Here is a 27,884-nt window from a genome sequence, read left to right on the forward strand (position 1 = left end):
TCGTCTCTTGCAAACCATACAGGCCTGCTCCAGCACACTGCTACAAGCCTCCCTCAAGGTGTTTTGAATTGCTGTCCTGTGCTTAGGTCTGTGCTGTGTGAAATAGGAGATGCTGAAGCAGTGTTTGTTCTACAGATGTTTGTTATTTTATGGACAGTCAAGGAGCTGGAAACATTGACAGTTATGGTGTAGATTGAGTATAGTAGTCCAGGGTGAGAAGTTGTTGAGTGATCGAAATATTGTGAAAAAGAGAACATATAAGAGGTAGACTTGAAGGATAAATAATAGCTAATAGTTATTGGTAATAATAGTTGCAGGATGTGATAAGCACGTTGCATACATTATATACAGCTTTAGAAAAAGATTATACCCCCCACTTTACTCTCGAAGAACCTGAGCCTTAGAGAGTATTTTGCCCAAATTACATAGGTAGGACATTGTTCTGGTGGGTGCATTAGTAGTACCTCATTGTGGCCAGGGAGAGGAGTAAGGCCAGTATTTGGAGCCTGGTCTCTTGACTGCAGAACCCATACTCTTGCCCACTACATCATGTTGCTGTTGGATACAAGAAGGAAAGTTCTTCAGAAGAGAAGGATATGACTATAGTCCAAAGTTCTAGAGGAGAGGAGCACCGGGGTGGCTCAGTTGGTTAAGCATCCGACTTCGGCTCATGTCATGATCTCATGATCTGTGGGTTTGAGCCCTGCATCCGGCTCTGTGCTGACAGCTCAGAGCCTGGAGCCTGCTTCGGATTCTATGTCTCCCTCTCTGCACCTCCCCCGCTCGCACTCTGTCTCAAAAATAAATAAATGTTAAAAAAAAAATCAAAGTTCTAGACGATGTAGAAGTCAGAATATTTGAGTTTGGTCCTCATTTTGTTGAACCTGATGTGTGTGGCCTTATCTAAATCACATTTTACCTCTCCGCCTTGAATTGAGGGACTTGGATTAGATGCTCACTCAGTTCTTTTTTATTTCTGTCAATAGAAGAAAGCAGCCTACAGGGGAGAGCACAAGAGAAGGAGGCTTCAAGTGGTAGAAGACAAAGGAAGAAAAGATTGGTGCTATATATACTTAGTTGTTTCTGTTTGCAGTTCCTGACTAGCACAGAATGGAAGGCTTGGGGGTGCTGGGGGCACATAGAAATAAGCTAGTCTTGTGTTGAGTGTTCTAGAAAGCTCATTTCTTCTTGATGGTTTCAAGCAGTAGGCTAGGACTAGATTTGGGTCGTTTCTGAGGATCCCTGGATTATCACTCCTTTCCTAGTATTAATTCAACAGATATTTACAAAGTACCTGCTATGTGTGAGTCACTAGAATAGGAACAAGACAGATTTGGTTTCTTCCCATGTTGAATTTATAGTCTACTAGAGGTAATAGATAATAAGCAAGTAAATAAACAAGTTACACATTTTGATAGGTTTATGAGAAGCTGGGTATTGTTGGGTTGGAGTCAGGGAAGGTCTCTGACTTTGTTGAACTGAGAGTGGAAATGAGACCAGTTAAGAAATGCAGACTCTTATAGACATCCAGGCAAGATATGCTGGTTCAGAATATTGGCAAATATTAGACCTCTTTTAAAAAATAAATGAGAAAGTTTTAGAGGCTTTTATTGACTCACTTAAATGTGATATTTAATATGGTTTTATAAAATTTCAGTCCTATAAAGGATGCTGAAAGTCCTATGGGATTAATTATAATGGCACCAGATGAAAAGTAAAGGAGTCTGGCTTAAGGATGTAGCTGTTCAAAGGATATGGAATAGAAGAGTGACATGAACTAGGAGTTTTAATTATGTAAGATTTCCAAACAGGTAGGCTTGGAGCTAGATTTTAAAGGAGATCAACAGGATTTGGGAGAGAATACTACTCCCAGGCATTAGATAATGTAAAGGGAATGTGATTCAAAGGATAGAAAACGGCACATTATAAGGATTTGCTTATTCCAACGAGAAGCCAAGGGGGCAGATTTGTGAAAAACAACTGTGGTAGCACAGGAAGCTCTGACTCTCAGAAATGGAATCCCATCCCATTTGCACATGTAGGTCCACAGAATTCTGATTGGGGTTTTAGTCTGGTCAGAGAAGAAACTTAAGAAAAGATAGAATAGGACTAGCTGTGGGGAAGGGGTGCAAATGGTAATAGACTAGGAAAGAATGCTCTAATCTGCCAGAAATTGAGGCCTAGCACAAGAAGAAGCGCCTGTCCCACTGCCAAAGTGTCTTCCCCAAAGCCTCTTTGTCTCTGGGATCTTAGAGAAGCCCTGGAGGGAGGGAAAAGGCCGCAGCTCCAGTTGCCTGTAACTTCACCACCACAGATAATTACTGCTAATACTTTGTAGTTCTCAACAAAGTATCAGGGATAAACCCGTAGTTCTCCAATATAAGTCCTCCACTTAAACTTTTCCTCAACATTTTATTGTGAAAACATTGAGTATACAGAAAAGTTGAAAAAATTATACAGTAAATATCCATATATCTACTATTTAAGTTCTACAATTTAAATGTTTCTATATTTGTTTTACCACATATCCATTCAACATACCATTTATTTATTTATTTATTTATTTATTTATTTATTTATTTATTTATTGTGGATTTAAAAGAAATTGCAAGTATCAGCACACTTCATCCATAAATATTTCAACATGTCTTGAGTTCATCATTTCTTATAGGTTTTTTTTGGGGGGGTGGTAACATTTACATACAGTAAGATGTATACATCTTAAGTGTATCATTAGATGGCAATGAAAAATGCATTTGTGGTTCACATTCCTATCAAGATGAGGAACTTTTCGATTCCCTCTAGAGTTCTCTCTTCAGTTAATACCTGCCCCTCCCCTGGGGGACATGGGAAGAATAACCACTATTCTGAATTTTTTCATTATAGATTAGTTTCGCTTGCCTTAAAACTTTGTAAGTGGAGTCTATGTATTTTATGCTTCAGATTCATCCATGTTACAGATATTAATAGTTTCTTTTTGTTATTGCGTAGTTTTCTCTTACATGTATAAATATTAAGGTTTATTCATTCTCATATTGATGGACACTTGGGCTGTTTCAAAATTTTGGCTATTATAAATAAAGCAGCTATGAACATTCTTGTATAAATCTTTTTGTGGACATAACGTTTTCTTTTGGATAAAAATCTGGGAGTGGAATTGCTGTTTGACTAGATGTGTATTTGGTTTTCTAATAAGCTGCCAAACTGTTTCCAAAGTGGTATATTTAATGCTTTCACTAGCGATGTATGAGATCTCCACATCCTTGACAACATTTGGTATTGTCAGTTTTTCTACTTTTAACTGTTGTGGTGGATATGTGATAGTATCTCATTGTGGTTTTAATTTGCATTCCCCTGATGACTAGTGCTGTCGATCACTCTTCCTTTGTATATTTCCAATCCATATATTTTCTTTTACGAAATATCTGATCAAATTCTTTGCCCATTTTTAAATTGTCACTTAGTTTTGAGTTCCAGGGGTCCTGCATTTAAATTTTAAAGCTCAGTTGTACAAGATAAGAATAGAGAAGATTTACTGCTGGACAGTAGTTCAAATGGAAAAGGCCTGAAAGTTTGAGTTGAGCAAAAGCATGTTACCATTTATTCAACAAATGGTTATAAGTACCATGTACTAAGCCACTGATATTAGGGATACAGAAATAATACCCAGTCCTAGTTCCAAGGAGCCCATAGATTATGAGGGTAGACAGACAAAAATCGAAATTTTGGTGGCAGTTTCAGTGTTAAATCACTAATATTTAATTTACTGAATACCCACCATAGGGTAGGTCCTGTTGTAGGTACTGGAAATAGGCAAACCAGATGTGGTTCCTACTCTAATACAGCTTACTTTCTTATTTTCTGTATATGGATGAAGACCATGCAAAAGCTTTGATACAGGGAATGAGATTGATGTGTATGTGTGTCAGAAGTGAAACCTGATTGGAACATACTTATGTGGCTAGATGATTAGTTAGATAAGGGTCAGGTCTTGCAGGGAGAGCCTTATAGACCATTGTAAGAACTTTGGACTTTGAGTGTTTTGTGATGCCATTCCAGAGTTTTGAGCAGAGAAGTGGTATGACCTAGTTTCTGTTTGGTTAATAAAACACTGTGTGTGTGTGTGTGTGTGTGTGTGTGTGTGTGTGTGTGTGTGTTTGCTTGCAGGAAGATGATGAAGCCATGTAATCATCCAGAGGAGAGATGATAAATTTTACTTTGGGATTGTGGGTGAGGCTTCATAAAGCAATGATGTCATAGCAGAACTTTGGATGACAATACATTTTTTTAGGCAGAAACTCAGAGGTATCAGCTTGTGCGTGTGTTTGAGGAACCAGAAATAGCTTTGGATTACTATTTGGTTGGGTGGTAGAATGGTAGGAGGTAGAGCAGACTGGGAAGGGGTTTGAAGGTTGAATTTTTAGGGATGCAGGGGCACCATATTGTTACAACTACTGCATTCTGTGTAGATGTGCCCTCTGGAGTTGTGCCTTAAGGTGACCTTGCTAGGAATTTTGGCTCTGAATCTAAGGGCTGTGGGCAGCTATGCAAGGCTTCTAATTAAGGTGGAGACTCTGGAAGCTGACATCAAGGAAGACTAGCTGAGGCAGTGCTTTAGGAGAAGCCAGAGAGGAGGCAAGAGAACTCTGGATTTAGGTACAAGTTGTTGAACCGGAGGTAGAGGCTTTGGGCTTTGAATAGTGAAGAGGACTTGAGTTGTGGTTTGGGGAAAAAAAATAATGAAGCCCTTTAAAAATTACAAAATAAACTAAAATATGGAAACAATACAGAAGTGTATTACAGAAGTGTAAGGATCATGTAAAATCCTTACCTTCATCCCACTTCTCTGAGGTACACCTAAAAGTTGCATTTCTTTGGTGTGTTGTCCACTTTTCCGTGTGTGTGTATGTGTGTGTGTGTGTGTGTGTGTGTGTATTTTATCAACATATTCAAATCTATTGTATATACACATACAATTGAAGTTTAACATGGAGTCCTACTTTTCTTACCATTTTTTCATATAATACCAATATAATATAGTTCTGCCTTATATTTTACCCGCTGCTGCTCAACATTCCATTGTTTTAATGTATCATAGTTTACTTAGTACATAATAGACCTTTAAGCTGTCTCAGGTGTTTTACTATTCTCAGCAATAGTGAAATGAACATCCTTCATTTGTTTCTGCTCTGCAGAGAACATGTAAAGTGAGAAGCATGGAGTCAGACTGTGATTTGGGGAAGTTGTGGTCCCACTCCTTTGGGAGAATGTGTTCTCTGTGTCTTTTCCTTGGGGAACTTTCAAAGGGAAGATCAGGTTGCTCAGAGTCTACAAGCCACATTCTAGGGGCAACATTCAAAAGAACTGGGGCTCTTTTTCCAGATATTAGCTGGGGGTTTCACTGCTTCCAGGTCAGATGGGTTCTCAGAGAGAGATGGAATAAGGCTTTCCTGTGGAAATTTAGACTGGGGAGATACAGGACAAATATGTAGAAATGAGGATTCAGCAGACTTGAGTTGGTTTGGGTGGGACTTTATGGAACTATCTAAATGGATTAAGAGAGGAGCGCCTGGGTGGCTCAGTCAGTTGAGCATATGAGTCTTGAGTTCAGCTCAGGTCATGATACCAGGGTCGTGGGATTGAGCCCCACACTGGGCTCTGCACTGAGCTTAGAGCCTACTTAAGATTTTCTCCCCCCGCCCCCCGCCCCTGCCTCTTTCTCTAAAATATTTTTTAAAAATAGATTAGGAAAGTGGTGGGTTTTCCATCATTGGATGCTTCTAAGTAGGGACTGAGATGTTATGAATAGGCAGGCACTTTGTGACGCAAGCTAAAGTGTAATAATTGTTCCAACATCAGTTGATAATAGCACTCCAGATGGAGAACACAGGGCACCAAGATGGGAACAGCACTATCTGTGAACTAGGTTGGGGGAAGAATTGACTGAGGGTCAGTTTAGGGGAGGCTAAGGCTGGAGGCATCCTGGGGTATAGTGCTGGTACAGATGGTCTGCAGGTGTATGGGTCAGCAAGGACACAGAGGTAGTAACAAGTCTGAGGGTAATTATTATGGGGACTGTAGGAGGAGGGGGTTCCTTGGGAGTCATGGTGATCCATGCAAGAAGATAATGTTTCAGCTGAGGAAATGGATGGATTGGAGAAACTTGGTCCTTGATTGCCAGTCAGTTTGGAGGTGGCTGGGCTGGGAGCTGAGGCTGGAGATAGCCTTTTGGATTTCATTCAGCAAATATTTATTATCCAGGTGCTTGGGATACAGCAGTGAACAGAACAAACAAATATCCCTTCCCTCATGTTTATATTCCCTCAGTTTCCATTCTAGTTGGGAAAACATTATATATAGTATATTAGACACTGATAAATGCTAAAGAGAAAAAGCAGGAAAAGGGTATGCAATGTCAGTATTAGTAGGGTTAAAATTTTAAGTACCTAGAAAAGGAGAGCCTTTTTCTTCATAATGGAGATGATGATTTTGAATGAAGACCTAGAGGGAGTGAGGAAACAAGTCATGTGGATAATATGAGGGAAGAAACAAGCTTATTTGAGGAATAGCAGGCAAGCAGACCTGTGTGAACAGAATGGAATGAGCAAGAGAGATGTTAGGAAATTAGGTTAGAGAGATCTAGATCTTTCAAGACCTTGTAGACCATGGTAGAGTTTGGATGTTTTCTAAATAATAGGAAATCATTAGAGGGTTTGGGCAGAGGTGTGACATGACCTGACTTAACAGAATCACCCTGGTTGCCGTATTGGGAATAGTCTGTTAACGTGAGGATGGAGGTGGAGGTGGGGATGGCATAGGATAAGGGAGACAAGTTAAAGAGGCTAATGCGATAAGCCTGGTGACAAATGATGGCTTGGACTGGGTAGCGGCAGTGAGAGTAGTGAGGAGTTGGACATGAGCAGCTGATTTTAGGCTAGGAGATTGAGTTGGGGGGGATCCTAACACCATCGCAAGATGCAGGGCCCCACAGTTCGTGAGAAATCATTGGAGGAAGAAACTTTTTGGGGAGTAGTATCTGGATCATGGTCATGTTTGAGACAATGTTGGGACTGGAACTTGGATTAGGATCTGATCTGGGGCCAGTAAGAGGGTCAGAGTGAGATTCATTGGTCTCTGAGAAGATCAGGGTTGGATTCTGGGTCTTAGGAGCATTATAGTGATTTTAGGGTGAGGACAAGTTTGGGGTCAAAGTTGTTGATGGAGGCCAGTATACTTTTTCTGCATCTTCCCATCATACCAGGGTTGGTTGTACCCACCATGTCCTGTCCCGTGGAGTTCACCTAAGGAATTAGAGGAGTATGGAGGCTCTAGGATCTTCTCTTCCTTGGGTGTCATGGAGCTGGATACAGGCTCAGCCCTGCCTGGGTGAAGCCTGCTGGCCTTCCTAAACTGGGACCTGTAGTCAGGGAAGGGTGGAAAGGGCCCTCAGTGCTTGACTTAGGTCCTTTCTTCCCAGATGGCCCACTGTGTGACCTTGGTTCAGCTGTCCATTTCCTGTGACCATCTCATTGACAAGGACATCGGCTCTAAGTCTGACCCACTCTGCGTCCTTTTACAGGATGTGGGAGGGGGCAACTGGGCTGAGGTGAGAAGGACTGTGGGTTTAAGGTTGTGGAGGGAGGCTAGAACTATTTTGGGGGTTGAAGAGTGTATGACTGTTACGCTAATTGGCCTCTGCCCACAGCTTGGCCGAACTGAGCGAGTACGGAACTGCTCGAGCCCCGAGTTCTCCAAGACTCTGCAGCTTGAGTACCACTTTGAAACAGTTCAGAAGCTCCGATTTGGCATCTATGACATAGACAACAAGACACCTGAGCTGGGGGATGATGACTTCCTAGGAGGGGCTGAGTGTTCCCTAGGACAGGTATGTAGGGCTAGGGATTAAAATCTTTCAGACACATGTTCAGTAAGAGCCCTAACAGACCACCCAGACTGTCTGGAACATGGAGGAGGTGGGGGTCAAGCAAGACCTAACCCTGTCTGAGATTTTGCTCTCTCACCCACCCCTGCTCTGCCCCAGATTGTGTCCAGCCAGATAATAACTCTGCCCTTGATGCTGAAGCCTGGAAAACCTGCTGGACGGGGGACCATCACGGTAAGGAAGAACTCTGGGGGAAGGGGGTTACGTCAAAGAGGAATTCATGAGGTGATACAGTCTCCTGCCTCCCTTTCCTAGGTATCAGCTCAGGAGATGAAGGATAGTCGTGTAGTGACCATGGAGGTGGAGGCCAGAAACCTAGATAAGAAGGTGTGTCTGGAAGGAGGCAGCCTTGGGGATTTAAGAATTAAGGGGACAGGGATGGTATGTTGGGGGGCAGGGGTGAGGACTGGTATAGTTGTCTCTCCCTTAGTCTTACACTGGGGTCTCTGTGGCATTGACAGGACTTCCTGGGAAAATCGGATCCATTCTTGGAGTTCTTCCGTCAGAGTGATGGGAAATGGCACCTGGTATACAGATCTGAGGTGTGAGACCCCTGGTGTTGGACTGAGTGGGTTATGAGAGAATCCCTGGGGCTTGTGATTATCAAGGTTTGGAACATAGGGAGAGCAAGACTGTACATGGATAAGGAAGGATGACAGCTCCCCATATGCCAGCCCAGAACTTACTAGAGGCTTTGCCCTCCACCTTCAGGTAATCAAGAACAACTTGAACCCTACATGGAAGCGCTTCTCTGTTCCCCTTCAGCATTTCTGTGGGGGAGACCCCAGCACACCCATCCAGGTGAGGAGTTTGCCTCCTGAATGGACCGACCAGGGGCAGAGAGCCTGGGGAGGGATTTATTCTCACTATATATACATACTCACCTCCCCCTCCTCCCCCTGCCTCAGGTGCGATGCTCAGACTATGACAGTGATGGTTCACATGATCTCATTGGTACCTTCTACACCAGCTTGGCCCAGCTGCAAGCAGTCCCGGTGAGTCCCAGCTCAAGGGTGTTGAGGTGGGCCTAAAGGACTGCAGCCCCAGGGAGGGAGGGAGGGAGGGCAGAGCAGCTCTAGTTCTGGCTGATGCTCTGGGAGTTTCCTACCCTAGTTTTTCTTTCCTCACCAGGCCAATTTTGAATGCATCCACCCTGAGAAACAGCAGAAAAAGAAAAGCTACAAGAACTCTGGGACTGTCTGTGTCAAGATTTGCCAGGTGAGACACTAGCCCGTGTGACCCAGGCTCTGACCCCTGTGCTCCATAGCCCCAATTTCCTCACCTCAGCTGTGACCCTGGTTTCATCTACAGGTAGAAACACAGTATTCCTTCCTGGACTATGTGATGGGAGGCTGTCAAATCAACTTCACTGTAAGTTGCTTTATCAGGGGCAACAGAACAGATCTGGAGCTCAAAGTGGCCTTCAGCTCCCCTCCTCCCTTCCTCCCAGGTTGGTATAGACTTCACAGGCTCCAATGGAGACCCTTCCTCCCCGGACTCCCTGCACTACCTGAGCCCAACAGGGGTCAACGAGTACCTGACAGCACTGTGGAGTGTGGGCAGCGTGATTCAGGACTATGATTCGTGAGTAACTTGTTCTCTTGCCCGCCCTCCTCCCTGCAGATGTTTCAGCCTCTAGGGTCACAGTCCCCTCTCTGCCTCTTCTCCAACTCACTGTCTTTCCACAGGGACAAGCTTTTCCCAGCATTTGGATTTGGGGCCCAGGTGCCCCCTGATTGGCAGGTGAGCACTGCTCCCCAACTCCTCTATTTTCAGTGTCAGGGTCCTGATTTGGGGGGATGACGTAGATTTGCTGTCTGGCACCCAGCTTTATGTGGAGATGCAGGGATATATCCCTATAGGCATATGCACAACAAGTACTCAGGACTAAATAGTTCCTATACAATGCTTGGCATATACCATAATGTCCTGTTTCTTTACACAAATATGACCATAGAGAAAGAACCTCATTTTCATTCTTGCCTTCAGGTCTCCCATGAATTTGCCTTGAACTTCAACCCCAATAACCCCTACTGCACAGGTAAGTTCCTCCAACCTCCAACATAAGGCAGATCTGTCCACACCTAGAGGGCCAAGCCTGTGCAGACAAGGGAGTGTGGGGTAATAGAGGCAGGTATCTGATCCTGTTGTCCAGAGGAGTGGATTTTAGAGCTAGGTCTCTAAGAGACTCAAATCTAGGTCTCAAATCTTTATCTTGCGTCTTGCTAAAACCATGTGACTTGGGGCCAGTGTGCTTTGGCTTCATAAAAAGGATAAATACTATAAGATATTGAATATTTAAGGAGACGATATATGTCAAGTTTGAAGAAGTAAGCCTCGGCAAATACCAAGTGCTCTCTATTATCATCTTTGCCTGGAAGCTCACTGGTACTTATCTGGGCATCAGTGGAAGCCTTCGTTCAGCTCTTTTTAGGATACTTTTACCCAAACTCTTTTGTCTAGAGAGGTTCCAAACCTCGTGGCTCCCCCAACATGGACAACAAACTAAAGTGGTCTGTATATATAAACACACACATATTTTTTTTCCTGAAATGTTTTGAGAATTATAGTGAATAAGTCCTATCCCAAGTTTGCCTCTGAGACCCCACCAACTTTGCTCCCTTTATCCCTAAATAGTTAAGTGTGTGTTTCCTAAAGTCAAAGATATTCTCTTATGTAACTACAGTACAACTCCCAAAATCAGCAAGTTAACATCAATACTATTATCAAGTCTAGAATTTATTCATGTTTTGCCAGTTGTCTTTTACAGCATAAAGAAAATCTCAGATCGTGTAATGCATTCACTTGTTTTGTCTTCCAGAATTCTTCATGTCTGTCATGATAATTGAAATTTTTTAAGATTATAGGCTAGGTAATTTGTAGAATGTCTCACAGTTTGGGTTTACCTGGTATTTCCTTATGATAGATCCAAATTATGTACTTGTGGTGGGTGTTCTTCTCAGTGCACCATGTCAGAAGGCCCATGATGTTGATTTATCCTACTACCAATCATGTTAACTTTGATCACTTGGTTAAGGTAGAGTCTACTACCAGGTTTCTCCACTATTTGTGATTAATAAATATCTTTTGGGAAGATACTTTGAGGCTATATAAATATCCAGTTACTCATTAACTAGGATTCTCTGGGTTTAGCTCATATTGATCTTTGCGTGAATCAGTTATCTCTAAGATTGCCAAATGATTTTGTAATTCCTCCTACATTTATTAAGAGCTTCTTAGACTGAGTTATGGGGGGAGGAGGGAGGTTGGAAAAAAAAATTAAGAGCTTCTTCCTTCCCGGTAATTATTTAATATACATAGATTCTTATTTTAGTAATTAGATTATAATTCATTATTAAGTGGGTTGTAATCTGATGCTCAACTGTCCTAGATTTGTTTAGGAGACCCCTTAATTAGTGTTAACTCAAGTTGTGATTTAGGGCAAGTGCTCTTTTTCTCTTTGGTCTTAATTTTTCCATCTGTAGGATAAGGTTAAGTACCTTGGGTTATAGGGGTGGCCAAACGAAATGCACCCAGGTTCTCAAATCTCCTTGGCCAGGATGGGGTGATGTCAGGACTGACTCAACCCTGAAGAGGCTCAGTATTTTAGTGTGGTTTTTTTTTTTGCCCTCCTTTTCTAGGCATCCAGGGCATTGTGGATGCCTATCGCCAAGCCCTGCCCCAAGTTCGCCTCTATGGCCCCACCAACTTTGCACCCATTATCAACCATGTGGCCAGGTTTGCAACCCAGGCTGCACATCAGAGGACTGCCTCGGTGAGGATCATGAGAGGTAGAGGTAGTGGTGGGCAGTCTTGGTCAAGGGCTCCCTTTAGGACTATGTAACAAGGGACTTCTTGTCAATGTGGGGATGTGTAGCTGGGGTGTTTGGAGGGTCTGCCTCAGTTTATGAATGGGCTTATCCCCAGCAATACTTTGTGCTGCTGCTGCTGACCGACGGTGCTGTGACAGATGTGGAGGCTACACGTGAGGCTGTGGTGCGTGCCTCACACCTTCCCATGTCGGTGATCATCGTGGGTGTGGGTGGTGCTGACTTTGAGGCCATGGAGCAGCTGGATGCTGATGGTGGACCCCTGCATACGCGCTCCGGGGAGGCAGCTGCCCGTGATATAGTGCAGTTTGTGCCCTACCGTCGCTTCCAGAATGTGAGTGGGGCAAGTTTGGGGGCAGATCAGATCTGGGAGCTTACCCCTCCACCTCTGTCTGAGTGGGGATACTTACCCTTTCATCTAAGTCTGGGCAAGTTTGGGTGTTGGGATTTGTATCCTTTCTTTGCTATGAAATGTAAACTATGGGATGCTTTTAGGGGGCCACCACTGACCTTGCCCTTCTTCTCCTGGCAGGCCCCTCGGGAGGCACTGGCACAGACTGTGCTCGCAGAGGTACCTATACAACTGGTCTCCTACTTCAAGGCCCAAGGTTGGGCCCCATTCAAGCCACTTCCACCCCCAGCCAAGGGCCCTGCACAGGCCGCTCAGACCTAGATTCCTTTAGGGGGTAGGCTGTGGCTAGTCCTCAGCCTTGTGTCCCCCAAGGACACAACTCAACCCTGCACACATTCCCCAGTGCTTGCACTTTACATTTTATATTTTTATATTTGTTCCTGCTATTGTTGCTTTTGATCTCTCCTGCTTGCCCCTGGAGTCCTTTATTCAATAAAAATCAATGAAGATCACTGCTTTGCCACCACTCTGTGTTTTTAAGTGGAAATCTGCTGTTAACCATGTTTATTTCTCCTGAGCCTCAGTTTGTCCACCTTAGGGGTTGTTGAATGAAGGATACCTCTGACAGCATAGCCCCAATCAAAGAAATTGGATATTCCTCGCTAGATGTGTAGAGACACTGACTCTGTTTTTAAAAAATACAAGGATCAAGTGTAAGCCAAACACCCAGCCTGCACTGCCTTAGGACAGAGCTGAGCTGGGAACGAAGACAAGGTGGAAAGTGCGAGGGGAGGGAGGAGTTTTATGATGGTGCATGGATCATGCTAGACTTCCTGCAGGAGAGAGCAGTGGTGGTTCTAATCCTAAAGATAGACCACAAGCCTGAAATTTTTAACAGCTATTTTTTTCTTACTAGAAAATTAATATGTGTATTCATTGTAAGAGAAAAAATACACAAAAAATATTATCATCTAAACTCCAATGTGCCAATAAAGTATTTGGTACAGATTTTTTAGTCCATAATGCAGATTTATAATGTATACATGTTTTTTATTTTACAAAAATGGGATCATATTGTGTATACTATTTTAACATGCTTTAAAATGTATGCTAGTTACTACAAAATTATTTGAAATATAAAAATAGATAATGAGAGGTGAAGGTTCATGTGTTTCCTAAGTCTGACGTTTTTTTTCTAAGTAGGATATTATACATACTCTTTGTACCTTGTTTTTGTTATATTGGGTGTCTTGCCCATTAGAACTTTTGGTGACCTTATTCTTTTTAATGCCTATGTATTATTTGTATGAGCGTATTGTAGCTTATTTAGCCAGTCCATTATTGAGATTTGGGTCCCATCCGATTTTGTTCTACTACAAAGTGCTGTAATGAATATCCTTGTACAGTTATCTGTGCAGCAATATTTCTGAAGGATTGGTTCCTGGAAGTAGAAATGCTAGATCAAAGGATAAGAATATTTAAAATTTTAATAGATATTGTAAAATGCTCTCCATAACAGGTTTTTTTAATTTTTTTACCCCTTTTCTGTTAATCTGACAGGCAAAAAAAAATTTGTCATTTTTAGCTTGGATCTATTTAATTTTGAAGGCTAGATATCATTCATGTGTTTATGGTTATATTTCTTCTGAATAGCCTGTTTATAGGCTTTTTTTAGGTTAACACTCTCCCCTACCGGGCTCCCTGAGGGCAGGGACAGATTGAACACTAGACTGCCTGTGCCTAGCAGTAAAGACAACCTGAGTAGGGGTACCAGGCCTGCATCTACTCTCAGATGCTTCCTAGAGGTTCTCAGGTCTCCTTAGTTTTTGAGTGTTAACCTAAAAAAAGTAGTTAACCTCTCCACCTGCACCTAGCAGGAGTTGAGGGGACTTTCCCAGAGGTTGGGGGTAGGAATTGAGCTGTACAAACATGGCTTCAGGCTGACTGGCAGCTCTGAGTTAAAGAGGGTGGCCTCTGGGGGAAGGTAGATTTGAATCCTGTGCCACTGTTCCTCACTAACTGTATGTTCTTGAGCATTCCCTGACCCGAGTGGTTTCCCCTTCCACGGTTGTGAGGATTAGTTAGACGATGTGTAAAATATCCAGAGCACCATCTCTTGCATGTGGTAAGTACTCCATAAACATGAGCTGCTGCTACTGTATTGATCTGAACTTCTCCAATAAGAGAGCGCATTGGAAAGTAGACTCCCCCAACCAATAGGCCAAAGGCAATCAGATTTCCCCCAAGAAACACCTCAGTATGATTCCAGCTTCTTTCAGCACAGACCTGCACTCTACTCCAACAATCAGCATGTTTAATGGGGTTCCCCCGTGGCACTGTCCCCTGCTCCCTCTGAAGTTCGCATGCCATGGGCTCGGACTCGATACAAGCATGTGAAACGGGGGTGGCCCCAGTTGCTTAGAATCTGGATCTTCACCTTGGGAAAGGCAGTTGGGGGGTCATTCTGGGGAGACAAATGGATCATGCCAAGGCCTGCTGTCCCAAGGGCTGCCTTCCTCCCCAATCTTCCCTCACTGTCCTATTCCTTTAGCACCCTCACCCCCAGAGACACACACCTGTAGGTGGAAAGTCTGAATCTCTGATTTCTCCACATCGAAGGTGAATTTCCCCAAGAAAACTTCAGTCTCATCATCAGCCTGGAGGCCCTGGTAGGTGAAGAGTAAGCGGGGGGGCGGGGGGGGGGGACAGTGAGGCACAGGTGGAAGAGGGAGAAAGCAACTTTATTGAGGACCTACTATGGTGTGCAATAGCTGCACTCTCTCCTTTATTTTTTGGTTTTAGGATAGTGTAGTGTGGAATGTGGGCTCCAAGAAACCAGGTTGCAAAGTTTAGTCTGGCCAATTGTTAGCTGTGTGACCTTGGCAAATAAGATTGCCTTTCTGATCATTACTCTTCTCATCAGTGATGGGGGAGATGAGGGCACTTCATAGGTTGTTGAGTGGATGCAAGATGATCCATGTAAAGTACTCAGTACAGACTAAGGGCTCAATAAAGCCATAACTAAAGTTTGGATATGGTTATAATTATTTATAACCTGTAGGCCTGAGAGGCGAGTGGTAGTATCTCCATTATGTAGATGAGCAACCGAAGACTCAGTGACACCAATTTTCATGACTGGTGCTTACTAGGCAAAATCCGCCCCACCTCCCGTAGCCCTAGCCTCACTCACATAGACTGCGAAGTCGCGGGGGGCGCTGTTGGCTCCCCCGGTGTGTGCCACACTGGGCGGTGGGTGCTGCAGGGTGATGTCACTCAGTTGCACGCGACCCGGTAGCCGGATTACCACCTGACCCTGGTCGCCCTCAAAAGCCCAGCAATTCCCAGGGAACACATCTGGCTGCAGGCGAGCAGGTAGACCTTCAGAACCCACGTACCGAGCGACTGCGGCCCTTCCCAGCCTGGCCATTGGTTCTGATAGGCCCCGCCCTCAGCTCAACCCCTCCATCGGCCCCGCCCAGTCCTCCACCCGGGTCTATATGCAGCCAGATCCTGTCCGGTGTCCAGTCCCTCGCACCGCCAGGCCCCGCCTCCAGCCGGGCCCATCCTCCCTCAGGCAGGGCCCCGCCCATCGCCACGCCCCCAGCTCAGCCGGGTCCCACCTCCAGCGAGCTGTTGAGTCCTTTCCCCAGCAACCCGTCCCTTGCCCCGTTCTGGGATCCAAGTTCCAGGCCCACCTCCAGGATAACTGTTGGCGGCCGAGCGTAGTTCCAGAAGCTGAAGCGATTCCAGAAGTAGGCAGTGTTCGCATCCTCATAGTCGTGTGATGTCTTCTCTAGGTCGATGGAGGCCCCTGGAGCAGGGAGAAGCAATCATTCAGGCTCCCAGGCCTGACCGACAGGTGGGGCAGGGTCTCTGAGGTCGGTCTCTTCGGACCGGTCATGTGCGTAGGTCTGTCTGTGTCAAGGTCTCCGTCTCTTCCGGTGTCTCTGAGTCTCAGTCTCGCAGTGTCTCTGGGTCTTACCCACAGAGCTCAGCGCATAGTCAGGTTTCCTCACAAAGTCTTCATTCAACCTCTGGAATACGAGCTTGGCCACTCTCTGAAAAGAGGGAGGACAGGGCCTGGAGGGACGGAGCTAGCGGGCAGGTTTACAGGGAGGCAAAGTTCTGGGGCTAGGTTGTCTGCTATAGACTTTGTGGGTCCTGGGAGAAACTCCGAAGTAGGGACTCCGGGGCGGCGGGGTTTACGGCTTGCGACCCAGGGAGCGGCGCTCCGCAGGGGGCTTCCGAGGTGGACTGAGCGGCGGGCCGAGACACGGGGCGGTGCGCTGGACAGCCGCGGGCTGCGGGGCTCACCTCGCTGTTGGCTGCGCGAACGCTGGACACCTCCTTGTGTAGTTTATCCAGCTGGGCCTGGAGCTGCTGCAGCTGCTGCCCCTGGGAGCGCACGCGCTCGTGATACTCGCTGCAGGCGGGAGGTCGGCACGGGTGGGGTTGGCTCCCGGTCCCCCTGGGCGCTTCCCGTAAGGCCCCGCACAGAAACACCTTTGCGCCCCCTAATTCCCCACCCCAGGTGCCCACTTTCACCTTAGAGTCAGCATCTCCTTAGGTTCCTATGGAGGGAGGGAGGCACAAAAGACAGCACAGCTCAGTCCCACCCACTCCCTTCTCCCACTTCAGCCTGGGAGCAGCCGGACTCAAAGGGCCTTCTTTTTGAGGACTGTCCCCACCCCCCGACCTGCCAGGACCCCTCAGAGACCCCCAGCTGCCTCTGGGCACAATCCCTCAGGGATCTGTCTATATCCAGCCCTTCCTTAGGATTCGACCCTCCAGCACTTGTCCCCCTCCCACCAGGCCAGGGGACCCACAAAACCTCCAGGTTCACGCACCCTGCCACGCACCCACCCTAGGATACAGACGCCCTGACTCACATTCTCCAAAGGAGGGACCAGATACAGCAGCCCCCACCAGAGTGCTGGGGAAAGAGGGGTAGTCTCAGGGGGAGCCAAGGGAGAGGGTTTCCTTGGCATAAAGGGACAGTGAGGAGAGAAAAGCCTTGAGGGGGCTCTGAAGGGGACCGTGAGCAGTTGAAGGTGCTCAGGGTGTTGAGGGATACAGGAGAAAATGTGCCGGGTTTGGCTCCAAAGCATCCAGGGCGGGGGCCCCAGGGGATTCGCCACCCCCTCACCTGCCAGAAAGAGGCTCAGCAGTGACAGGGCCGTGAGCAGGAAGCGGATGGAACAGACCTCCCTGAAGAACCGGAGGGAAGCTGAGGACCCAGACCCTCGTGAACCCCACAGCCCTCACGCCAAGGTACTAGACCCAGCTCCCGCCGACAGGACTCAGCCAGATCTGAGTCAGACTCAACAGCCAGATCTGAGTCAGGGTCAAGCCTTTGCTGGCCCGGCTCTGCTCCCTATCCCCTCCAAAAAGCAGTCCCTGGAGCTCCCCATTCCCTCCCTCTGACCTGTACACAATGACCAGCACGTCTCCTACCAGGGACAACAACACGCTCAGCACCCGAAGCAGCAGGCCTGGGGAGAGGAGAGGGGCCTCAGAGGGGGAAGAGGTGAAGAAGGGCTCGGTAAGCGTGGGGTTCGAGGTTCAGAAGAGGCTCAGGAAGAGGGGAGTGGGCTAGGAGCATTAGATGGGGGCACGGAGAATGAGTTCAGGCTCAGAGAAGGTGGATCGGGCTCAGGGAAGGGGCTGGAGACTGACATGGGCCAAGGACTCAAAACGAACAGGGTCTCAGAAATGAGAACCGGAGTTCAGAGAGGGGAGCTGGAAGGTCAGAGGGTTTCCGGGCTGATCTGGCCCGTACTCAAGAAGCTCTTGGACACGCGCGGTGGAGGCATCTCCTGCCTCAGATCCAGGGTCGGGAGAAGGTCGAACTGCTCCTCAGAGACTACGGGAGAGCCAGCCGGTTCTGCGGGAGCCCAAGGGCGCCATTGGGGCCTTGCGCAAGGCAGGTCCACTCTTTCCGCGGGACCAGGCCGCAGGTTCCCCAGCCCAGAAGCGGGGCAGTACCCCCCAACCGGCATTGGTCCCACTGCATGCACATCCCAGGTGCTCAGCACTCTGAGCCCGCCCCTCTGGGATGCTCGGTCAAGACATCAGTCCCCCGGCCAAACGGAGGCCCCGCCCCCAGACAAGTGTTGGTGCTGCCCCATTTCTCTGGTAGCCACTTATGTTAACACCAAGGCCGCGCTTTCTCAGTGTTGTCCAATCAAAACTTTCCCCGCCCCTTCCCAGGACCGTCCATCACACCTAGATCCCGCCCCTTAGAGAATTTTATTTGGTGTCTCCCCTCTTCACCCCATAGGCCCCGCCCCTTAGGAGGTGCCCAGATATTTATCCCCATTCCGTGCCAAGCCCCGCCCCTTATGCCCTGCCCCCTCCCTCAGCTCTCCCGGGTTCGACCCCGCCCGCACCCGAGGCCCCGCCCCTCACGGTTGCCGCGCCACAGGCGGTCGGCCCTTTGTAGCTCCGAGGCGCAGGCTTCTGCCGAGGGCTTCCAGCCCATGTGGTTCCTCCGGGCACTCCTGCGCTCAAGACGGGCTCACCGCAGCTCGAGCCCCGGGCTCTTCTGCCCTCGGGCTCCCCGGGCCCCGGCCCAGCTGACCGGTGCCCGCTGCTGTCCCCCGAGGTGACGCTCACTGAGCTGTTGCTGTTGTCGCTGTAGAAGTTGGGCGTGCGCTTATGCGGGGACGCCGCCGAGCCCGGGCGGGGGCTCCGCCGCATCCTGACCCCGGGGCACCCTGTCACGGACACCAAAGTCGCCGCCGCAGCTGCCAAGGCTCTCGGCCCTCCTTCAGCTAATGTGCGCCGCGGAGACCTCACGGACCCTGCGTGCAGCCGGCGGGCCCCCCGGCGGGATCTAACCTCCTCTGTTATCTGGGCCCAGCTGCTGACGTCATAAAGGAGCCGTGATCTCTACGGAACTCCCTGACGATGCGTCACAGAGCTAGTCGTGACGTCCCTGGGAGCCTGGCAGTCTCATTCTTTCCCATGTTAAAGCAAGTGATGACAGGGGCGCCTGGGTGGCTCAGTCGGTTGAGCGTCCGACTTTGGCTCAGGTCATGATCTCGCGGTCCGTGGGTTCAAGCCCCGCATCGGGTTCTGTGCTGACAGCTCAGAGCCTGGAGCCTGTTTCAGATTCTGTGTCTCCCTCTCTCTGACCCTCCCCTGTTCACGCTCTGTCTCTCTCTGTCTCAAAAATAAATAAACGTTAAAAAAAAGAAAATTAAAAAAAAAAAAAAAGCAAGTGATGACATCACATCACTTCCCAGAACTTTCTATCTTCTGCACTTGGCGTGAAAGAATTTCTATCCCCCTTCCTGCTTTGTTTTTCTCCTCAGCTCATATCACCAACATGCTATATATTTTACTTATATATTTCTTCATTGCCTATCACACTCACTAGAACATAAAAACTTATGAAGGCAGGTATTTTTGTTTTGTTCACTAGTGTATACCCAGGACCTAGATAGGCCTAATGAATGAATGTCACCCAGGGCACATCTAAGAAAATACTCAGTTTCTTTTGCTCTGCAAACCCTTCAGGCCCCTCTTTTCATCCTTGTCATCAGGCTAGGAAACTCTGACCTTAGGATCCGTGGTTCCCTCTCCCAGACCCATATTCACCAAAGGTCTGTGGGCTAAGACTTCATTCAGTATGCACCAAACACCATACCCACACTCAAACCAACCATCTGAGATACTGAAAATGCAATGAGGAATCACAGAAAGTCACAGACAGGAGACCAGAGTTCCCAGAACTCCTGCAACAGAACAGAAATTCAGGTTTGCAGGTACAATTTAAGAATCTACTTTAGCATTTCTTGAGTGGGTGCAGGAATGTGCATTTTTAACAACCACATGTGTGATCCTCATTAAGGACCACACTTTGAAAAGCAATGCAGAAAGAAAGAGAGAGAAAGGAAGAAGGAAGGAAGGAAGGAAGGAAGGAAGGAAGGAAGGAAGGAAGGAAGGAAGGAAGGAAGGAGGGAGGGAAAGTAATGCAGTGCATATGCACATTTATAGCTAGGCAAATAGGTCCAGAAAGGGGAAAGGACTTTCCAGACACCACACAGTGCATGATAGAGATTAGAATTCCAAAATCCTGCCCTAGAGCCTAGTACTCTTTCTGCCACATCCCATCTTCTTTGGAATGTTAGGAAGTGAAGTGTCAGTTCTTGGGGGGGGGGGGGGGGAGCGAGAACTTGCCAGGTTGTGTTCCTGCCCAGAAGGGGAGGTGCCTGCATTAGTTTCCAGAAGGGGTGGCTTCAATACCTTGCTTGATTAGATGTCACAGAGTTCAGGGGTAAAGGGAGGGAAAGGCCAGGGCACTGTGAACTAAGAATTCTGGTCCCCCTTTGGATCTCAGTGCCCCCATACATCAGCGGAGGAGGGGAAGCCCTCCCCCAACATCTGGAATCTTGAGGTCTAACCTGGACCTTGCTTAGAAACAGAACAACCTATGCCTGTTTGGTGTTTTATAGACCTCAAAACTCAATTGAGCAGCTAACACCTGGGACACAGAACAGGGCTTTCCAACCCCACTATTGAGTTGAAGAAGCTGAAGCACAAGGAGGCATCATGTCTGGCTTAAGGCCACACAACAAGATGGTCTAGCTCCTCTGATGGTCTAAATTTTATGTCTGCTGCCACCTAATACATTTCTCGTACACAGGTCAAAATGACAAATCACAGGTCCCAAAACACACCCTGCATTCCTTCCCACTGCCTGGATGTCCTTCTCTGCTCAACTCCTGTCCTTAAAGTCCATTTTATTTCTTTTATTATCTCTTTTTTAAAGTACGCTCCATGCCCAGTATGGGGCTTGAACTCATCACCCTGGATCAAGAGTCGTATGCTGTACTGACTGAGCCAAACAGGTGTCCCCTCAAAGCCCATTTTAAGCACCCCTGGCCTCCCTCTTCTTGAGCTCCTGAGTCCTGACCCTTTCCTGCTCTGATGGGAATTACAGTCTTTCTAGGCCTTGTTTGATGTTGGAGTCCATGAAGCTACTGGAAGACAGAGAACATGTCCAATTCACTGCTGTGGCTGCACCCCTTCCCCCACAGGGTAGCATAGCACAAGTCCTACATATAGGAGGTGTCATTAAATAGAATAACTAAATAGATGGCCAGGATACACACTCAACACATAGTTACAATCACACATGGGTTCAAACTATCAGATACATTCATTCCTTCATTCAGTAAAAATATTGCGCATCTGTTTAAGGATATGGGAGGAGCTTAATGCGCAGCATGCACAATTACTCAATATTTTATAGGCAAGTTCAAGAGTTTGCAGACTCCCTGCAGCCTATCTATGTAAGACCCCAAGTTAAGGACCTCTGTTTTCTGGTTAGGAAGTGTTTTGAATACCTGCTATGTGCAAGCTAGGGACACACATTCAACCACTCATTATTTCAAATGTGTTGAATGCCTGTAGTACTAATGCTGGGGGCTCGGGGATTCATTTATCAATCCGCCCATTTATTTAAAAAGCTTTTTGAGGGTCTACCATGCACCAGACCCTGAGCTTGGCATTGAGGACAGAGAGATGAAAAAGGAGCACCATGAGACCCGTTGCCCTTGAGGCCTCATTGGCTAGTGGGGACAAACTAGGGTCCTGTCTTTCCCCTTGGTTCCATCCCCACCCTATCCCAGCTCCCACTTCACAAGGGTGGATGCAGGGTGGGAGGCTGAAGCTGGAAGAGGCAGGGAGGACAGAGCAGACCACAGCAACCTTACCTCCTTCTCTCAGTCCTTCAGCTCTCTCTTCACCCATGACCCCCCCAAGCCTGCCTGTGTGTTTTGACTAAAGGGCAGGGATTGCTGAACTTGCTGGGTGAGTCCAGTGAGTCAGAGGTGATTCAGGTGAACAGGCAGGTTGGCAGGAGGGCAGACGGGCAGAGGGAGAGCCAGTGGCCCTGGGACAATGGCTCTGATTGTGCGTGTGCGGCGACTGATGGGGCTGCCAGGCAGCCATGACCGACAAGTGAGGCTCAGCTTTCGGGGTGAGGCTTGTAGGGGTGCTCTAAGGATTTTTGCAACTGGAGGGTTTCCCATTCCTCCTCCTTAGGTCCCCCAATCCAGTGCCTAGGCATCTCTCCAGCCTGTCTCTTCTCTCCTCTAGCCCATTTCTCTGCCTCTCTCCCCTCCATCTACTACCTTTCTCCATGGGTAAGCCCAGCCCAGGGGGACTGGACCCTGTGCTGGGTGTGTATGTGTGTGATTTGTGGGAAGGGGCTGATAACTGACTAGTTTTTGATTCTGAGCAGGCTTCACCCAGAAAACAAGGAAAATTCACTGTGGTCAAGAAGCAGATATTGGTGAGGTGAGTGGGGTTGGTTCCTGGGATAGGGAGACATTGATCTGTGCTCATGTAAGTCCCTCCTCAGATGAGTTGGGGGGCATATTCCTGGTTTTGGGGGGCTGTGCTCTCAGGAAGTGGGGTTAGTCTCTCAGGCTTGAGAAGCCAAGACTGGGGGGATTAGTTCTTGATTGGTAGTTACCCTCAGATCAGCCCTAGTTTGCAGTCAATCCTGTGTTGGGGGGAGGGGTTTGTTCCAGGTTTGGGACATTGGTCATCAAGTAAGCTCCAACTTTGGAGGGCTGGATCCTATCTCCTGGCTAGGATAGGCTCTGGATTGGGGGGTCAGGGTAAGTCCAGCATTGTGTGTCACAAGATTCCTCTTATCTCCAGCTGTTCCACTGGCCACACTACGGGGCTCCGCTGGCTGCGGAATGTCTGTCTGTGCAGGTGGTTAACTGCAGCCGTGTGTTCAGCCCCAGGTGAGTAGGCCTGGGGAAGCCAAGGATGCAGGTGGGGCTGGACATAGTAAGAGGGGATATTCCCCTAGGTCATTCTTTTACCCCCATGCCACATCCCCAGGTCTCTGGGGACCCTGGTGATCTCCCTGCAGCAGCTACAGCATACTGGGCATTTGGTGCTACGGGAGGCCCTAGTGGATGAGAATCTGCGGGTATCCCCGGTGAGGTCCTCACCAGTCCTCAGCCTGCCACCCTCAAGCTTGAGTGTCCCTTCTAGATAGAGAGTTCCATTTTTTCAGAGAGGAAAACCCAGATCCAGACAGGAGTGGTAACAATGCCTCCCAGCCAGGGCTCCTTTCATTGTAGCCCCCTGCCTTAGTCCCACATGGGCCAAGAGCCATTCTGTGCTGCTCCCTACCCGGTATAGACTCCGTTCTTGTGGGAGGCAGAGATGAACCTGACTGAATTTTCCTAGTGTTTCATGGAGGGTCATCTAACCTGGTAGGAATGGACCTGGGTTCAAATCTCAGATCCACCATTTCCCTACTGATAACCTGAACAAGCTATTTAGCTTCACCAAACTGTTTCCTCATTTACCTTATATGGAGTCATAGGAAATGTTGAACTTTTCAATCAGTCTGTTGTTTGTTGAGCTCTGATTATAAGCTGTGCCGTGTGTGTGTTGTGTTGGGCAATAAGGATTGAATGGTGAGCAAAACCAGATAAGGATTTGCCCTCTTAGAGTTCTGTATCTAAAGAGAGAGGCAAATATTAAACAAATATTCACACAAATAAATGCAAAATTGTCACAGATGTGTGTTACAAAAGAGCTGGTAGGACCCTGGGAAAGGGTATAACCAAGGGATGTAACCTATATGGGGGTCAGCAAAAATTCCCTGAGGAAGTACTGGTTGAACTTGGAATGGAAGGATGACAGGAGTTAACTAAGTGGGAGCAGAGAAGGTTTCAGGCAGAAGAACTGGCATATGCAAAATCCCAGTGCTCTGAGAGAGCATAACTGGGGTGCAGGGCAGGAGCAGACCCCATATTAGATAGGACTGGAAGGGTTGGCAGGAGTCAGACCATGCAGAGCTATGAGGGCCACAGTAATGAATTTCCAAAAGCAACGAGAGAATTTTGGAGTCATGTTTGGCCTCTTCAAGAGGTAACTTGCTCATGCTAAGTTTTTCATAGGTTGTAGTTAGTCAATATTATTAATGACCAGAGAGGAACCACAAAGTCACCACGGATGCAGGCCAGGAGGGTCTCTGTTTATAGGTGGAGTAAAAGGCATTGTCCTTGGACTTCTCTTAGCCCGAGACAGTTCGGGGGGCTCTAGGGCACATTGTGTGTCTGTTTTCAGATCCAGGTGGAACTTGACCTGAAGTATCAGCCCCCAGAGGGTGCAGCTGGAGCCTGGGCAGAGGAGGACTTTGGAGCATCCATCCGGGACAGGTACCCCACCTCTTGCCCCCTGCAATCTAAGCAAGGCCTGATTGTCCCAGCCCAGGTAGGCCTTGGGAAGGCAGAAGTGGTACCTAATTCCTCTCTGGATCTGCTGGATGTGGTGACCCTTGGCCCTGTGCTGCCTGGGTTGCAGCTCTGTAGTCAAGGCTGGCCCCTCACTCCTTTCATTTATCCTCCTTCTAGCTCAGAGCTGATCATCCCCAACGTGGGCTTCCAGGAGCTGGAGTAAGTATGTGGGGATGGTCTGGGGTTACCAAGTCAGTCTTGGTTGGGATTTAGGAGTCAGTGATATGGGGTCAGTCCCACCGTCTGGGATCAGTATTGGATCAATTCCAGGGTGAGAAGTCAGTCCTAGAATCAGGGGTCAATTCCGGAATTAGGGATCCCAGATTAGGGGTCAGTCCTGGAAATAGTGGGGTCAGCCTAAGGGTCAGAGGTCAGTCCTAGGGTCAGGGAAATCAAGGGTGCCCAGAGATGAGGGACAGGTTCCAGACATGTCCCTTGAAGGCCTTTCCTATCAGGCCTGGGGAGGCCCGGCTGGAGCGGCAGGCAGTGGCATTGGGCCACAGGCTAGTTCGAGGCCTAGCTCAGCAGGACAATGAAGATGGTGAGCTGGAGCTGGAGCTGGAGCTGGAGGATGAGCCTGATGTGGAGCTTTCTGGAGTTGTGTTCAGCCACCTCAGGAGGTAACTTGTACCCACACCTGCTCCCATACCCACCAGTGTGTCAACCTCAGGCGCTTATTCGTGTAGGCCCATGCTCATCCACACTCACAAACAGCCCCAGGGTATGGGTGAGGAGTGGATGTCCTGGAGTTAAGGCATAGACACTGCCACATTCACACACACAGTTACACTGGCACACATAGGAGCTTCTGGAGCCCATGTAGGGGATGAAAGCTTGAGGAGGGTAGGGAATTTTGTCTCTTTTGTTCACTGCAGTGTCCCAGGACCTAGAATAGTGTTTGTTGGTACATAGTAGGTGCCCAACAAATCTTTGTTGAATGAATGAATGGTTTCAGGGCTCCAGGAATGAGTCACATTCTGGGTGTAGGGTTGAGATGGATGCAAGACAGACTGGAAGGATTCAGAATCCAGAAGAGAGGAGATCTTATCCCTAGCACTGAGCAAAAGTACGTAGGTGATAGGGGAGAGGAAGTGAAGTGAGAGCTTACCTTGTACTTCTGGCAGTCGCACCCGGGGCCTGGCTCGAGGGGATCCTTTCCAGATGTCCAGAGCTCAGGACTTCCAGGTACCACTCTTCCTCTAGACCCTAGCCGTTGGTGAATACCACTCACTCTCCACACACGTGGTTCCCCCGCCCTCCTCCTTACTTGGCAGGGATGGCTTCCTTTTCTCCTCCTTCTGCACCCTTCAGGTAGGGGTTACAGTGCTGGAGGCCCAGAAGCTGGTTGGAGTCAACATTAACCCCTATGTGGCAGTGCGTGTGGGGGACCAGCGCCGAGTGACCGCCACGCAACGCGGGACTAATTGCCCCTTCTACAACGAGGTGTGTGCGACCAAGGAAGAATGGGCTTGACAAGAGAATGGGAAAGACCCAGCATGTACCCAGTCCGCGGAGGGGACGCGGCCTAGGTGGAATTGAGCAAGTGCCTGCGGTCAAGAGGGGCTTGATGAAGGAGAGGGTACAAAGAGGCGCCAGCAGGGGAAGGAGGGCGTTCTTTTTGCAAGAGGCAGGGGCCAGCTGGCGTGAACCCTTCGCATATAACCAATGTTCTTTCGCCTCTCTTGTTTCCCCACTTCAACCTAGTACTTCTTGTTCGAATTTCATGAGACCCGGCTTCACCTCCAAGACTTACTGCTGGAGATCACGGTAAGGCGGGTAGGGATGAGGGGTTTCCGCCAGAGAACGGAGGATACCGAAGCTCCAAAACTAACACCATTTTCCCCCAGGCTTTCCATTCGCAGGCCCTCCCCTTTATGGCCTCCCAGATAGGCACCTTCAGGATGGACCTGGGCATTATCTTCGACCAGCCAGGTAGCGAACCCTCTCCTGCTTTAGACTCATCTGCACCAAGGGGAACTGACCCTCCGGACACTGATCCCTAGATACTAACTTCGGAGAGAGAAGCCTCTTGGGAAGGTGGACTTCCATGTACTGCCTCTCCTCCCTACCGAGTCCGACACGAATGCGGGTCAGTGCAGCCCGCCGGTCTCCTCTGACCCGTGGCCTGCCCCTCCGCCCCCAGATGGCCACTTCTACCAGAAATGGGCTCCGCTGCACGACCCTCGGGACACCCGTGCTGGGACCAAAGGCTTCGTCAAAGTCACTTTGTCCGTGCGGGCGCGCGGGGACCTGCCTCCTCCGCTACCAGCCCCGGGCCCAGGTCACAGTTCCGACATCGAGAAGTGAGCTGGGGTGAGGGTGGGGGTAAGAATAAGACCGGGCGTGGCCTCCGGGACGCCGTAGGGGGGGTGGGGGTGGTGAAGCCCGACACCGCGGCGTTCCGCGGCCTCAGCGCCCCACTCCCTTAGGAACCTGCTCCTGCCACGCGGGGTGCCGGCCGCGAGGCCGTGGGCGCGGCTGCGCGTGCGCGTGTACCGGGCCGAGGGGCTGCCCGCGCTGCGCCCGGGGCTGCTAGGCAGTCTGGCCCGCGCCCTGCAGGACCAGCGCGTCCTCATGGACCCGTACGTGCGGGTGTCTTTCCTGGGGCAGCAGGTAAGTCCCTCCCGTCCCCACTCGGCCGAGGCGCGGGCCCCGGTGCCGTGCTGACCCCACTCCGCCGCGGCCCCCAGGGCGAGACGTCTGTGCGCGGCGAGGCGGCGGCGCCCGAGTGGAACGAGCAGCTGAGCTTCGTGGAGCTCTTCCCGCCGCTGACGCGCGGCCTCCGTCTGCAGCTGCGGGACGACGCACCCTTGGTCGATATGGCCGTCGCCACGCACGTGCTAGACCTGAGGCAGATCTCACACCCGGGCCGCACGGGTGAGCGCCTGCGGCCAGCGTTTGCTGCCTCCGCCTGGTCCTGCCCGCCCTGGGTCCCTCCCCTGGCCGCAAACTCCAGCCCTGCTATCCCGCTCCGCCCCTCCACCCAGCACCAAGCCGTCCCCGCCCTTCGGGGCCTCACCTGTGGTCCCCAGACTACAAACCCCACTCTCGGTTTGCCTCTGTTGACAAAAACCTAAGGACAGCCGCATATCCAGTAGCCGCGCCAGCTGTGCTCTCCCTGAAGATTTGCACGCAGAGAAAATAAACCCACTCACATCTTGCGTTCACCCCGCCCCTCACGGGATCACCTATAGCTCCGCCCCAATCGTGACTCCACCCCCAGAACTCGGGCTTCCGCAGTAGAGCTACGGGTTGTTTGTCCCAAGGGCCTTTGGGAGCTGGGGTAGATTAGATGTGCTCTCGGGTTTTGGTCCGTAGCTGTCGGTCCGCAGCTGTTCTCAGACTTCCCTCTCAGAGCTGCCAAAGCCCAATCCGACTCCCTGCCCCCTTGGACTTGCAGGAGATAAGAGTATGCTGCATAGACTGACCTAGTACCCATCTGCCCCGTGCTTTCCTCCAAAACGCTGTTCTTGTCCCCCACA

The 27,884-nt window shown here is 49.0% G+C and overlaps 3 protein-coding genes across 14 annotated transcripts in view; 2 read left to right on the plus strand and 1 right to left on the minus strand.

Moving 5' to 3' along the window:
* Nucleotides 1–12,636, plus strand: part of LOC109272508 (RNA-binding protein 12) — a 35,032-nt gene extending 22,396 nt beyond the window's left edge. For all 8 annotated transcript variants that reach the window (XM_019458655.2, XM_019458663.2, XM_019458659.2 and 5 more), the window contains 15 exons: nt 7,478–7,606; nt 7,706–7,885; nt 8,042–8,116; nt 8,198–8,269; nt 8,404–8,484; nt 8,654–8,743; nt 8,851–8,937; nt 9,074–9,160; nt 9,254–9,313; nt 9,393–9,526; nt 9,631–9,685; nt 9,932–9,983; nt 11,584–11,717; nt 11,870–12,106; nt 12,305–12,636. In XM_019458655.2, coding sequence (XP_019314200.1) covers nt 7,478–7,606; nt 7,706–7,885; nt 8,042–8,116; nt 8,198–8,269; nt 8,404–8,484; nt 8,654–8,743; nt 8,851–8,937; nt 9,074–9,160; nt 9,254–9,313; nt 9,393–9,526; nt 9,631–9,685; nt 9,932–9,983; nt 11,584–11,717; nt 11,870–12,106; nt 12,305–12,445 — 1,614 coding nt within the window. In that variant the 3' untranslated portion in view covers nt 12,446–12,636. The remainder of the gene's footprint in view (nt 1–7,477; nt 7,607–7,705; nt 7,886–8,041; nt 8,117–8,197; nt 8,270–8,403; nt 8,485–8,653; nt 8,744–8,850; nt 8,938–9,073; nt 9,161–9,253; nt 9,314–9,392; nt 9,527–9,630; nt 9,686–9,931; nt 9,984–11,583; nt 11,718–11,869; nt 12,107–12,304) is intronic.
* Nucleotides 12,637–14,421: 1,785 nt separating this feature from the next.
* On the minus strand, nt 14,422–27,545 carry SPAG4 (sperm associated antigen 4). 5 transcript variants are annotated; one of them, XM_019458669.2, is made up of 13 exons: nt 27,422–27,545; nt 18,533–18,758; nt 17,904–18,008; nt 17,550–17,616; nt 17,271–17,332; nt 17,014–17,057; nt 16,670–16,695; nt 16,439–16,547; nt 16,107–16,182; nt 15,820–15,935; nt 15,315–15,482; nt 14,701–14,790; nt 14,422–14,588 (listed from the first exon to the last, which is right to left on the minus strand). In XM_019458669.2, exons 2-13 carry the CDS (start codon nt 18,603–18,605, stop codon nt 14,439–14,441), a joined length of 1,086 nt encoding a protein of 361 aa, XP_019314214.1. In that variant the 5' UTR covers nt 18,606–18,758; nt 27,422–27,545; the 3' UTR covers nt 14,422–14,438. The 5 variants fall into 5 exon arrangements, with proteins under 5 accessions (XP_019314214.1, XP_019314213.1, XP_019314212.1 ...); XM_019458668.2 differs by having other exon boundaries at nt 17,014–17,332; nt 27,422–27,544; XM_019458667.2 differs by lacking the exon at nt 27,422–27,545 and having other exon boundaries at nt 18,514–19,119.
* Nucleotides 21,595–27,884, plus strand: part of LOC109272512 (fer-1-like protein 4) — a 33,891-nt gene continuing 27,601 nt past the window's right edge. Inside the window, exons 1-14 of the mRNA XM_019458684.2 lie at nt 21,595–22,112; nt 22,377–22,432; nt 22,802–22,890; nt 22,991–23,090; nt 24,233–24,324; nt 24,520–24,561; nt 24,858–25,022; nt 25,527–25,587; nt 25,714–25,845; nt 26,107–26,169; nt 26,250–26,334; nt 26,546–26,705; nt 26,832–27,015; nt 27,093–27,279. Coding sequence (XP_019314229.2) covers nt 22,034–22,112; nt 22,377–22,432; nt 22,802–22,890; nt 22,991–23,090; nt 24,233–24,324; nt 24,520–24,561; nt 24,858–25,022; nt 25,527–25,587; nt 25,714–25,845; nt 26,107–26,169; nt 26,250–26,334; nt 26,546–26,705; nt 26,832–27,015; nt 27,093–27,279 — 1,495 coding nt within the window. The 5' untranslated portion in view covers nt 21,595–22,033. The remainder of the gene's footprint in view (nt 22,113–22,376; nt 22,433–22,801; nt 22,891–22,990; nt 23,091–24,232; nt 24,325–24,519; nt 24,562–24,857; nt 25,023–25,526; nt 25,588–25,713; nt 25,846–26,106; nt 26,170–26,249; nt 26,335–26,545; nt 26,706–26,831; nt 27,016–27,092; nt 27,280–27,884) is intronic.

The sequence above is a fragment of the Panthera pardus genome, unplaced genomic scaffold, assembly GCF_024362965.1.
Source record: "Panthera pardus isolate Hobbes unplaced genomic scaffold, ASM2436296v1 HiC_scaffold_25, whole genome shotgun sequence".
Classification (NCBI taxonomy): domain Eukaryota; kingdom Metazoa; phylum Chordata; class Mammalia; order Carnivora; family Felidae; genus Panthera; species Panthera pardus.